We start from the raw sequence: 14,342 nt of genomic DNA on the forward strand, positions 1-14,342 counted from the left end.
CCTCTACTTTAATTGGAGCTATCCTTAGAACTCCCCATCTAACTGCCCCAAAACAGGTTGGCTGATCGTGTCCCACTCCTATCAATTTCCTTCCCTAGTCCGGATACCATTTATAATTTAAAAAGGGAATTATTTTTTGGAAGGGGAACTAAGGAGAAAATAGTGGAGGAGATAGGTGCTGAGTGGGGAGAGAATCAAAAGATGACAGCCAATGTGGCATATGGATGGGGCTTTCTGAGGTGACTGGGCAACAAAATGGCAGATGAAATTCAATGTTGATAAATGCAAAGAAATGCACATTGGAAAACATAATCCCAACTATACATATAAAGTGATGGGATCTAAATTAGCTATTACCACTCAAGAAAGAGATCTTGGAGTCGTGGCTAGTTCTCTGAAAACATCCACTCAATGTGCAACAGCAGTCAAAAAAGTGAACAGAATGTTGGGAACCATTAAGAAAGGGATGGCTAAGAAGACAGAAAATATCATATTGCCTCTGTAGAAATCCATGGTACACCCGCATCTTGAATATTGTGTGCAGATGTGATCGCCCCCATCTCAAAAAAGATATATTGGAATAGGAAAAGGTTCAGAAAAGGGCAACAAAAATGATTAGGGATATGGAACGGCTTCCGTATGAAGAGACATTAATAAGACTGGGACTCTTCAGCTTGGAAAAGAGACAACTAAGGGGGGATATGATAGAAATCTATAAAATCATTACTGGTGAGGAGAAAGTAAATAAAGTCTCATAACACAAGAACTAGGGGTTACCAAATGAAATTAATAGGCAGCAGATTTAAAACAAACAAAAGGAAATATTTTTTCACACAGTGCACAGTCAACCTGTGGAACTCCTTGCCAGAGGATGTTGTGAAGGCGAAGACTATAACAGGGTTCAAAAAAGAACTAGATAAATTCATGGAGGATAGGTCCATCAATGGCTATTAGCCAGGATGGATAGGGATGGTGTCCCTAGCCTCAGTTTGCCAGAAGCTAAGAATGGGTGACAGGGGATGGATCACTTGATGATTAACTGTTCTGTTCATTCCCTCTCGGGCACCTGGCATTGGCCACTGTCGGAAGATGGACCTTTGGTCTGACCCAGTATGGCCGTTCTTATGTTCTTATTTTCTTAATATTCTATTAGAGAATTCTGTAGACCATAGAATATTCTATATTGAGAATGTAGGGATAAAATTCACCCCACCTTCATAAAACCTAAGTATTCAGTTTCTATTCAGGTACAGTGCAGAGGTTACATTCCTTTCTTCAATCCAGGGTCAGGGGCTGCTGCTGCTCTGGCTTCTGGGCTGAAATAGTAGCTTCAGCCCTTCCACATTGATTGTGCAGGATACTGTATCCACTGGATCTGCAAACACTCCCCTGGCTAACTGCAGGGCTTAAGTAGTAGTGTGGAAGACTAACAACAGCCTTTCACACCAGGATGAATGTCACTTCATCCCTAGTGCAGATTTATAGCTTTTTGATAGTTGTACTTGTTTAAGGGAGATTATACATATTCACATCAGGCCTTTGTGAGGTCTTTCCTTTACCTGAATGTTTCCTCCCAGTTTTTGCCTGACTTCTGGGTAGTGTTTGCATTGTAATAATTAATGAGTCTGGAAACATTTGCTATAAACCTCCATTTTCAGTGTTTTCTGCTCATTAGTAAATATTTGCTTTCAGGTTGAAACTTAGATTTTTGCAAACCTTTTTCATGCAGCACTTTGCTGTATTGGTTTGTTTGTTAATGGCTCAAGACAGCAATGTAATTTTGTGCTGTGGGTCATGTTCATCATAGTAGAAGTTTTAAAGGCCATGATATTTCTTCTGAATGTCCATGTTTACTTCAGTGGGAATCTGGTGAGGATAAGGTTTTGTAAATTATTTTAAAGATTGCAGGTAGCTGAGAGGTGGTTAATGAACATTGAAATAATACCACACAGGAGAGCTGAATAAACATACAGTTGTAACCCTTCTGCCCCTCTGAGTTGGCAGCAACAAGGGCTGGGTTCTGTATCTAGGGGTTCCGTTTCAATAACGCAATGCAAAACCGGCTCGAGCCCCCACCCAGTGACCTGGGACAATTACATACCACCCCCTGGGCGCCTCTAAGAGGCAGTACTTCCCCTCTCGCAAGCACGGAGTCTGAGTGTAGCAGAAAATGTTTAATAACATGAGGTAAACAACATCAGCATTAAATTGTAAAAACACCACAAACAGGATTCATAACACAAACCATGAGCAAAAGACCCACCCCAGCAAATTGGGCCATGTCCTTTCCCTTTGGTTCTTGAATCCAGCAACCCAAAAATCACCCAGAGTCCCCAAAGTCCAACACCCCAAAAGTTTCTTGAGTCCAGCAACCCAAGAATCCCAAAAGTGCAGCAACCCAAAGTCTCTGCCCCTGGTCAGTGCAGCCCCAGAGTTCAAAAGTTTATCTGCAGGGTTTTACCCCCCCCCCCCAGCCTGGGTGGAAAGTGGGGGGAGAAAAGGGGACACGCAGGGTGTTAAGGGGCACCTTACGTGGTCCGAGGCCTACTGCCCGCCTCTCCGTGGGGTTCCGCTGCAGCCTTCACCACGAGCCGCTCCACTCCACCAGCTGTCCCGTGAGCCGCTCCTGCCATCCCACGAACTGCTCCGCTCTACCAGACACCCCACAAACTGCTCCGCTCTGCTCACCCTTCCGTGGGCCGCTCCACCAGCCGTCCCGCAAATTGCTCCGCTCACCATTCCGTGTGCCGCAAACTGCACCGCTCTGCTCCGCCAGCCACTTAGTAATATAGCTTCAGGTTCCCCCACTGGTTAACACAGCACTCAGTGATCTCAACTGCTCTTTAGTGATTTCAGCTCATAGTGATGTCAGCTTGTAGTAGGGGAGCCCCAGAGCTGGTGCACCATTGGCCCAAAGTGAATTCCGCATAGCAGCCTGTAAATAGACTTTCAATAGAATCAAAAATTAGTTCTGCTATTCAACAGTGGAGAGAGGCAGTGGTACAATTGGTGTTTCAGGCCCTCAAAGGAGGGAGGGGGAAGGCATACCATCATGTACAAATACTTGTACCCATCCTCTCTCAAATTCACCAGGTTTTGGAACCCATGTCCCTTGTCTAGCGAGTGCTACTTAGGTGATGGTGAGACTCTCTGTCATAAAACAGTTTCATTGTCCTTGATTCACATAATCAGGGTAACAACACTTTATTCCTCCTGCCCCAATAACAGAGAAACTGGGGATCCCACCCCATCCAAAGTAACCACTTTCAGTTGCTATTTTCCACACTTGCCATAATTCACCACCAGATGTCAGGGTAGAGCTCATCCTGACTCTGCTTACAAAGTTAATAACTCTGATTTGCTGGCAGGTTTAGGCAACTATCCTGATTATTTTTTAAAACAAAAAACATATTTTATCATCTTGGGTTTAAGGAAGCAATCTCTTCTGTTTTGGTATGGAGCCTTCCCTGTTGCCCTTTCAGGTGCAGCAGTAAAGATTTATCATTTGTGAGAAACAATGCAAAATAGTGATGCTGTGGGTTTTAAAAAATTGAATCCTGCTATGTGATCTCCATTATTTTTGCTCACTGAGTGCGGTGTGTGAAATAGATGCTTATTTCTGTGCTAGAAGAAGATTATATTGAAACTTATTTTTATTTAGTTATGAAAATGATAGCTTCATAAACCATTTTTAATTTCCATAAATAAAATAGGATGCTCCTCTTCTAGCTCCTGATTTTGGAAGGTGCGGGATGCCCTTAACTTCAGTAGGAGTTAAGGGCAATGAGAGATGGGGGTACTCAGCCTCTCAGTGGACCAGACCCTTATAGAACGAAACAAAAGTGGCACTGAGTGGCATGATTGATATGTGGTTTTCCCTTTGTAACTGCCTCATTAGTGACAGGTTTCAAAGTAGCAGTCGTGTTAGTCTGTATCCACAAAAAGAACAGGAGTACTTGTGGCACCTTAGAGACTAACAAATTTATTTCAGCATAAGCTTTCGTGGGCTACAGTTGCATCTGAAGAAGTGAGCTGTAGCCCACGAAAGCTTATGCTGAAATAAATTTGTTAGTCTCTAAGGTGCCACAAGTACTCCTGTTCTTTTTGCCTCATTAGGTTCATGTGTCTGAGAAGTTCTGAATTGAAAAGTTTTATTTTTTTTTAAAAGTAGCTGACAAGTAAAATTCATACATATCAGTATGCTGTGTGCGGACCTCCACAGCTAAGCAAGATAATGGGTACTTAGCACACAAACAACTAACTCATGCCACTGTACTTCAAATCCAAAAGCTCGTCACTGAAAATGTTGTTCTTTTTCAGAATGTCATACCCAGGCTATCCCCCTTCAGGTTATCCTGCTTTCCCTGGATATCCCGTAAGTATGTCCTGTTTTTTAAATGCCTTGTACTTGCAGTATAGGCCACACTCTTGTGACTTTCTCCTCTGTCATGCCATGTGCTGAGGGAATATTAGGGCTTGGCTACACTTGCAAGTTAGAGCGCATTAAAGCAGCCCTGGGTGCCCTAACTCCTGAGGTGTCCACACTGGCAAGGCACTTAGAGCGCCTGGACTCTGCAGCTGGAGCGCTCCTGGTAATCCACCTCCACGAGAAGCACAAAGCTTGCTGTGCCCTGGCTGAAACACCCGAGCATCAGTGTGGATGACGTGTTTCATTGCAGCGCTGTGATTGGCCTCCGGAAACATCCTATAATCCCCTGAAGTCAAGTGGCCACTCTTGTCATTGTTTTGAACTCAGCTGCAGGCATGCGGATATCCCCTTTCAAAGCTCCGTTTCTGACAGCCAGCATGCTTATCTGCTCCGGGACAAAGCAAGACATTACTGTGCAATGCTGCTGTTTTTAGTGTGTGTGAGAGAGAGAGGCGGGGGAAGGGGGTGGTCTGCTGCTGTCTGAACTTACAAGACAGCATGCTGACACACTGCCCCCCAAAACACACTGTCTCTCCCCCCACATACACACAATACACTCCCTGTCACACTCCCCTGCCCCCATTTGAAAAGCACATTGCAGCCACTTGCACAATGGGATAGCTACCACAATGCACTGCTCTTTGTGGTGTTGCAAGAGCTGCTAATGTGGCCACGCCAGTGCGCTTGCAGCTCACAGTGTAAACACACGGCAGCGTTTTCCCTGCTAGGCTGAGAAAAGCTTGGCTCAGTTTTGGTGATTTGTTTTGTAACTTGTCGATTCTCTTGATTTTCTTTGTTTTTCTGGATAGTCTTGTGCCTCTTGTCATAAGAGCAGTGTTTATTCAGTAGTTTGGCTCTACATTTGAATCCAAACTTTGTGACTCACTCCCCATGTATATAGAAGTTCAAGGATCTTCTGATCTGGGGTTTCGCTTCAGCCTATTATACAGATGATATTTGAATCTTGATCAGTGTTTGCTGGAGTTCACACATCTGGTCGTGGTTCAGGTTCAGCTGTAATACCCTGTAGATCTGTGGCCTGATTTTTCATAGGTGCTGAGCAAACTGCAGCGCTCATTAATTTCAGTGAGAGCCGTGGGTAATGAGCATCTTTAAAAATCTAGCTTCTTGCTCATACACCATGAGGATTTGTCTTTTGCTGAGGATACAGAGCAGTTTAGCTAATTTGTCTTGTCTTTTTTGGCCGTTTGCCTGTGGGACTTCATTCCCCTTGCAACTCATGAGTGGATGATCTAAGATTCCACTGAATACTCCTGGGAGCATTCTGCACCAAAAAAATAAAAATTCTGCCCACAATATTTTAAAAGTCTGCAAATTTTATTTCAAAATACTACTACATAATCACACCAGTTTCAATTATTTTGGTAATTTATTTCAAAATACCTGTCAGCAAGTATGTCTGTAGCAATACAGACACACACGAAAACTCCCCCAGGAGTAGAGAGTTAAAGAAACCCCTATGACAACCCAGTTCCTGTTTCGCTGCACCCTTCCCCCCCCCCCAGAGCCCAGCCGGGGGGCCAGACACTCACAACTCCTCCCCCCCCAGCCAATACACCCAACCCCCCTCCCTCCCATAGCTCAGCCACAGCCCCCTGGCCCAGATACCCACACCTTCTCCCTGTTGAGCCCAGCTGTGGGGCACCGCAGCTCAGATACCCGCACCCTCTCCCCCTGAGCCCAGCCGTGGGGTCTCCAATCATTAGTACTACCAGCAGCCACTGTCTCAAGTTAAGAAGTGGAAGAATAGCTGAATGCTTTTAGATCAAATCTCCATTTAACAAACAGAACCAAACTTTTTTCCCAGAGGTGCTGAGCACCAACAATTCCAACTGAAGTTGAAATTGTGCAGGACATCTGAAAATCAGGCCCTGCTTTTTTAAGGAAAAATCTCTAACTGAGGGTTTATTGTCCACTTCCTGGACACTACAGTACAAATAAGTGATGGTCACATAAACACCACCCTATACCGGAAACCTACTGACCGCTATACGTACCTACATGCCTCCAGCTTCCATCCAAGACACATCATACGATCCATTGTCTACAGCCAAGCCCTAAGATACAACCGAATTTGCTCCAACCCCTCAGACAGAGACAAACACCTACAAGATCTTTATCAAGCATTCGTAAAACTACAATACCCACCTGGGGAAGTGAGGAAACAGATTGACAGAGCAAGACGGGTACCCAGAAATCACCTACTACAGGACAGGCCCAACAAGGACAATAACAGAACACCACTGGCCATCACATACAGCCCCCAGCTAAAACCTCTCCAGCGCATTATCCACGACCTACAACCTATCCTGGAAAATGATCCCTCACTCTCACAGACCTTGGGAGGCAGGCCAGTCCTTGCTTACAGACAACCCCCCAACCTGAAGCAAATACTCACCAGCAACTACACACCACACCACAGAAACACCAACCCAGGAACCTATCCCTGTAGCAAACCTCGTTGCCTACTCTGTCCCCATATCTACTCTGGCAACAGCATCAGAGGACCCAACCACATCAGCCACACCATCAGGGGCTCATTCACCTGCACATCCACTAATGTCATATATGCCATCATGTGCCAGCAATGCCCCTCTGCCATGTACATTGGCCAAACCGGACAGTCCCTCCGCAAAAGAATAAATGGACACAAATCGGACATCAGGAATGGTAACATACACAAGCCAGTAAGTGAACACTTCAATCTCCCTGGTCATTCTATCACAGATTTAAAAGTCACTGTCATTGAACAAAAAAACTTCAGAAACAGACTTCAAAGAGAAACAGCAGAACTAAAATTCATTTGCAAATTCAACACCATTAATCTGGGCTTGAATAGGGATTGGGAGTGGCTGGCTCACTACAGAAGCAGCTTTTCCTCTCCTGGAATTGACACCTCCTCATCTATTATTGGGAGTGGACTACATCCACCCTGATTGAATTGGCCTTGTCAACACTGGTTCGCCACTTGTGAAGTAACTCCCTGCTCTCCATGTGTCTGTATATAATGCCTGCATCTGTAGCTTTCACTCTATGCATCCGAAGAAGTGAGGTTTTTACTCACGAAAGCTTATGCCCAAATAAATCTGTTAGTCTTTAAGGTGCCACCAGACTCTTTGTTGTTTTTGTAGATACAGACTAACACGGCTACCCCCTGATACTTGACAACATGCAAGGCACTAAATTTAGCCGTATGGAGTGGAAATCCATCAACCTCAACAAAAAACTTGCACAGATACAGACAGACATCATCTTCCTCTCCAAATGCAAACAGATGGACATCATACCAAAAGGACTGAAGGTAAAAAATCCATTGCAATCAACATACTACACTGAGTATGGTGAGAGACTGTGCCACACACTCTCAAAGAAACTGAGGAACCACCTGATCAGCATCCTATACAGCAGACAGGAGAAGATCAAGAATGAGCTCTCAGAACTGGAGACTCTCATACAATACCAGCCTTCTACACAAACTTCAACGTGGCTGGACTTTACAAAAATGAGACAAGCCATTTACAATGCACATTTCACTTCTCTACAGAGGAAAAAGGACTGTAAGCTATCTAAACTAATACCTGCCACTGGGGGCTATAACAATGGTACCCTCAACTCATCTAACAACATTGTCAATCTTTCCAACCACACACTTAGCCCAGCAGAAGAGTCTGTCCTATCTCGGGGACTCTCTTTCTGTCCCACCATCCCCACGAACATGATACAGTTCTGCGGTGATTTGGAAGCCTACTTTCGTCGTCTCCGACTCAAGGAATATTTTCAACGCACCACTGAACAGTGCACTGACCCACAGGAACCTTCCTACCAACACTACAAGAAGAGGAACTCTGCGTGGACTCCTCCTGATGATCGAAATGACAGACTGGACCTCTACATAGAGTGTTTCCACAGACGTGCACAGGCTGAAATTGTGGACAAACAACATCACTTGTCCCATAACCTCAGCCGTACAGAACGCAATGCCATCCACAGCCTCAGAAACAACTCTGACATTATCATCAAAGGGGCTGACAAAGGAGGTGCTGTAGTCATAATGAACAGGTCAGATTATGAACAGGAGGCTGCCAGGCAACTCTCCAAGACCACATTCTACAGGCCACTATCCTCTGATCCTACTGAGGAATACCAAAAGAAACTACACCATCTGCTCAAGAAACTCCCAGCTACAGTACGGGAACAAATCTACATGGACACACCCCCAGAACCCCGACCAGGGGTATTCTATCTACTACCAAAGATCCATAAACCCGGAAACCCTGGACGCCCCATCATCTCAGGCATTGGTACTCTGACAGCAGGATTATCTGGCTATTTGGACACTCTCCTCAGACCCTATGCTACCAGCACTCCCAGCTATCTTCGAGACACCACCGACTTCCTGAGGAAACTACAGTGCATTGACGTTCTTCCTGAAAACACCATCCTGGCCACCATGGATGTAGAAGCACTTTATACCAATATTCCACATGAGGATGGACTACAAGCTGTCAGGAACAGTATCCCTGATGAGGCCACAGCAAGCCTGGTGGCTGAGCTTTGTGACTTTGTCCTCACCCACAACCACTTCAGATTTGGGGACAACTTATACCTTCAAGTCAGTGGCACTGCTATGGGTACCCGCATGGCCCCACAGTATGCCAACATTTTTATGGCTGACTTAGAACAACGCTTCCTCAGCTCTCGTCCCCTAGTGCCCCTCCTCTACTTGCGCTACATTGATGACATCTTCATCATATGGACCCACGGAAAGGAGGCCCTTGAAGAATTCCACCTGGACTTCAACAATTTTCACCCCACCATCAACCTCAGCCTGGACCAGTCCACACAAGAGATCCACTTCCTGGACACTACAGTACAAATAAGTGATGGTCACATAAACACCACCCTATACCGGAAACCTACTGACCGCTATACGTACCTACATGCCTCCAGCTTCCATCCAAGACACATCATACGATCCATTGTCTACAGCCAAGCCCTAAGATACAACCGAATTTGCTCCAACCCCTCAGACAGAGACAAACACCTACAAGATCTTTATCAAGCATTCGTAAAACTACAATACCCACCTGGGGAAGTGAGGAAACAGATTGACAGAGCAAGACGGGTACCCAGAAATCACCTACTACAGGACAGGCCCAACAAGGACAATAACAGAACACCACTGGCCATCACATACAGCCCCCAGCTAAAACCTCTCCAGCGCATTATCCACGACCTACAACCTATCCTGGAAAATGATCCCTCACTCTCACAGACCTTGGGAGGCAGGCCAGTCCTTGCTTACAGACAACCCCCCAACCTGAAGCAAATACTCACCAGCAACTACACACCACACCACAGAAACACCAACCCAGGAACCTATCCCTGTAGCAAACCTCGTTGCCTACTCTGTCCCCATATCTACTCTGGCAACAGCATCAGAGGACCCAACCACATCAGCCACACCATCAGGGGCTCATTCACCTGCACATCCACTAATGTCATATATGCCATCATGTGCCAGCAATGCCCCTCTGCCATGTACATTGGCCAAACCGGACAGTCCCTCCGCAAAAGAATAAATGGACACAAATCGGACATCAGGAATGGTAACATACACAAGCCAGTAAGTGAACACTTCAATCTCCCTGGTCATTCTATCACAGATTTAAAAGTCACTGTCATTGAACAAAAAAACTTCAGAAACAGACTTCAAAGAGAAACAGCAGAACTAAAATTCATTTGCAAATTCAACACCATTAATCTGGGCTTGAATAGGGATTGGGAGTGGCTGGCTCACTACAGAAGCAGCTTTTCCTCTCCTGGAATTGACACCTCCTCATCTATTATTGGGAGTGGACTACATCCACCCTGATTGAATTGGCCTTGTCAACACTGGTTCGCCACTTGTGAAGTAACTCCCTGCTCTCCATGTGTCTGTATATAATGCCTGCATCTGTAGCTTTCACTCTATGCATCCGAAGAAGTGAGGTTTTTACTCACGAAAGCTTATGCCCAAATAAATCTGTTAGTCTTTAAGGTGCCACCAGACTCTTTGTTATCTTTTAAAAGTACACAGCTTGAAATCTGGTCAAATTAAAAAAATGAGTTAAAAGTATTTTCGGATACTACACCTGCCATTAAGCTTTCTGCCTTGTCTTGTCAATCACATATATTATTATTTTTTTTAAAAGTGTGTTTTCTTTACCCACTTTCTGTGTGAAAGATTCATACAAACAAGGGAAACCGTGAAACTGACTATATCCAAAGTGCTGTCAAGATGGACAAATAAAACAAATCTGAAAGAAGCGAAATACCTTTTCTCTACTCTTTCAGTTATAGCAATGTTAGGCATTTACTATAACAATTTATTATATTATAATGCAAAATGTTTTCAGACAGAAGTGTGATTTTTTTTAAAGTGGATTTGTCCCTTTAAAATAATATTAAATGGGAAATGGGAAATTCCTGATGACTTATATATGGCATATAAGGAGTTGGACATCAATAACAAAAAAGGAAGCGGGTAAGAGAATGTTTGCAGTAGCATTCCCAACTTTACTGAAGAGTTTTTACCTAGCATTATTGCAAGACACATCACATTTACTCTACAAGTGCATACTATAAGTCAAATTTAGATTGTGAAAACACTTCATTTGTAACATGTATTTTGATCAATAAAGATTTTCAGATAAATTTTGAATTCAAGTATCAGTCATTACACTGATTTCAAAAATTTTGTCACCATTCTTCAAAACATAGCTCATGACAGCCTAGGAAATGGAGATTAACAGTGCAGCCTTGAGTGTTATATGGTCTTCATTTCCAAAAAGCTTCAAAACAAACTTCAATCCAGCGGAAGAGGATCAAAAACAAATCTAGAAGCCTGTGGATGGATGAGCTGCACTGGAAAATTTAAGCTAGTTTGAGAACTGTAACATGATCAAAATAATTCATATGCAGCAAACTCAAGTACTGTGCATACAACACAGCTGCATTTATCATTTATGTACAATGATCTGCTAATATATTCAGAATGTATCCTAACAATTCTAGTGGCACCCTTTGTGCAGCTATAGTTAAGGGCATTATCAGCCTTGTCTGTTACAAACCTCTATTTTCATGAGCAAAAGTGCTGCACTGGATTCTGAAATGCTAAATTTCAGAGTAGCAGCCGTGTTAGTCTGTATCCGCAAAAAGAAGAACAGGAGTACTTGTGGCACCTTAGAGACTAACACATTTATTAGATGCATCCGAAGAAGTGGGCTGTAGTTCACGAAAGCTTATGCTCTAATAAATTTGTTAGTCTCTGAAATGCTAAAGTGCAATTCCAGAAACACACTTGATTTCATTACATGAATAATTGGAAGATCTTAATTTGAGTTTGTAATGAAATATTGCAGCTTATTCATTGTGGATTTATTGCTTTGCTAGGCTTAAAATATTTTAAAATGTGAAATGATTGCTATTCTGCCTAAAATGAGTTGTACTGTTAGTGTTAGGTTTGTCAGCGAGAAATTTACATTACAATTACTTCAAGATGAGGTGTGTGGTCTCTGTATTGTCCCAACAGGCCGTGAAGTCATGAAGTCATACTGATAGTGTTTTCCTAAATACCCCACTTTGCTAGCAGGTTTTGCTTCTGCTGGGAAAGGCTTAAGTGTGTTTTGCTGAAGTAAATATAAGGGAGGTGGGAGTGGCCTTCTGGGCAGGAAGAATCTAATGTGTGAACTGAGCCATCCAGAGGTAGGAAACTTGGGAGCAGCCAAGCCTGAGAAGGTTTGAATAGAATTTTTTGTATTGTTAATTTCTGTTAATAAAACCAAATCCCAGGAAGTGGATGAGTATGAACTGTACATAATATGTGGGCTGTGTTTGCAGAGCAGTTTGGGAGTGGTAGCTGTCCAGAACTGATTTACAATGAACCAATTTGATGTATATAGTCACAAACTCTTTATTTCAGTAACTTTTGGATTGCATATTTCTGAGATCTCATGTATGGCTATTAACCCATAAGAACTTCCCTCAGAGACCCTAGTCAATTTTGAATGTGCTTGTTTCAAGACCTGTATTTCATTTACTAGGGTTACCATATTTTGTGCCTCCAAATGGAGGACACTCCACGGGGCCCAGCCCCGCCCACGCCCCCGCCCCAACTCCGCCCCCTCCCCAAAGTCTCTGCCCCCTCCCCTGCTTCCCGTGAACATTTGATTCGCGGGAAGCCTGAAGCAGGTAAGGGGGAGTGTGGGGGGAGGAGGCGCGGCCCAGGCTGGCCCCCCGGCGGCTCCAGCCTGGGTCGGCTCGGGCCCTGGGGTGCTGGCCCCGGCCCCCGGCCGACCACCCCCGGCCCACCCAGCACTGCCGGCCCCCAGCCGCCCGGCGCACCCCCCGGCGGCCCGGCGCACCCCCCGGCGGCCAGCCCCCCGGCTCCCGGCCCCGCGGGCCCGGCCCGGCTCCCGGCCCAGACCCCGGCCCGGCACCGCGCCCCCGGCTCCCCGCCCGGCCCCGCGCCCGGCCCGGCCCGGCACTGCGACCCCGGCTCCTGGCCCCCGGCCCAGCACTGCGCCCCTGGACCCTGGCCCGGCACCGCGTGCCCGGCCCAGCTCCTGGCCCGGCACCATCCCCCCGGCCCCGCGGCAGAGCCCTCCCTCCCTCCCGATTTTCCCGGACATGCCCGGCTTTTGGGGATTTTCCCCCGGACGGGGATTTGAGCCCCCAAAAGCCGGACATGTCCGGGAAAATCCGGACGTATGGTAACCCTACATTTACTGCTCGTCTTGCTTGTTAAAGATCAGGCTCACCCTTGACAAGGCAAATACATTTTGATGTTTCTGTATCTGTACTGTTTTTTTTTAACCCAGTAACAAGAGTTAAAGCAAGTTCATCAATGCAGATTTTTGAATTTCTCTTCTTTGTTAAGTCAGACCTTATTGTTAATTAAGTTGTGCATACTTTGGTAGCTAGAGAGAGAGAGTCTTTATTCCCTTGTCTGTCTCTAGCAGATACACAAGTATTCTCTCCATTATCTGTTTTCAGCCTACAGGACAAGAGTCTGTTTATCCACCTGCTGGTCAATATCCCTATCCTGCTGTTCCTGGAGGCTTCCCTCCTGTGGGAGGTGGTGCATATCCTGCAGTGCCACCAAGTGGTGGGTTCCCAGGAGCTGCAGGATACCCTGCGCCTGGAGGCTATCCTGGAGTTCCCCAACCTGGGGGGGGCTACCCTGGAGCTCCCCAACCTGGGGGGATGCCATCTTATCCTGGAGGTAATATTCAAGAACACTGTTCACAGGTTATTTCCATCATAATCAGTCCCTGTATTTGGTTCAGAAAATACAAAAAAAAAAGCTTTGTCTAGTGGTTATTGCAGGAGACTGGCACGCAGAGCTCGGTTCTGTGGAGTAGGCAATATTAATATTACAATAGCACCCAAAGGCCGAGGTGCTGGGCACTATACAGATGTGGAAAGAAGCAACCAGTGTCCTGAAGGGTTTACAATCTAATGATACAAAAGGGTACGGGATGGGAATACAAACAAATGAGTAGGTTTGTTTTGTTTTTAACTGGGGTTAGAGGAAGGGATGAGGAAGAGGAAAGAAGAGGAATAGGCAGAGTTTGTCACTAGTCCAGTCATGATCAGCAAGCTGGGTTTTGTTGGCAGCAGGGCAGAGGTGGAACTTAGTGGGAACAGGAGAATAGGGAGGGCAGGTGGGGGCGGGGGAGAGGGAGAGAGTGAGTGTTTGTGCTCAAAGAGAAAAGGCAGAGGAGAGCTGTGGAGGGAGCCAAAGAGCTGCTATTAGAGAGCACGGTTAGGTGAGAACATTCAAAGGGGAAAAATCAGAAAATTAATTTAAACGAGTTCCTGATAAAAACCAGGTATGATAGAAAACCAA

The 14,342-nt window shown here is 45.3% G+C and overlaps 2 protein-coding genes across 3 annotated transcripts in view; one reads left to right on the plus strand and one right to left on the minus strand.

Annotated features, from left to right (window-relative positions):
- The window catches only part of ANXA7 (annexin A7), a 57,714-nt gene that overhangs the window by 13,510 nt on the left and 29,862 nt on the right, over positions 1–14,342 (plus strand). For both annotated transcript variants that reach the window (XM_054033799.1, XM_054033800.1), the window contains 2 exons: positions 4,321–4,375; positions 13,487–13,715. In XM_054033799.1, the coding sequence (XP_053889774.1) occupies positions 4,321–4,375; positions 13,487–13,715 (284 nt within the window). The remainder of the gene's footprint in view (positions 1–4,320; positions 4,376–13,486; positions 13,716–14,342) is intronic.
- The window catches only part of PPP3CB (protein phosphatase 3 catalytic subunit beta), a 133,071-nt gene continuing 120,890 nt past the window's right edge, over positions 2,162–14,342 (minus strand). The window contains exon 15 of the transcript XR_008445608.1: positions 2,162–2,946. The gene's annotated coding sequence lies outside the window, so the exon portion shown is untranslated. The remainder of the gene's footprint in view (positions 2,947–14,342) is intronic.

Source organism: Malaclemys terrapin, chromosome 7, assembly GCF_027887155.1.
Source record: "Malaclemys terrapin pileata isolate rMalTer1 chromosome 7, rMalTer1.hap1, whole genome shotgun sequence".
NCBI classification, from domain to species: Eukaryota; Metazoa; Chordata; order Testudines; family Emydidae; genus Malaclemys; species Malaclemys terrapin.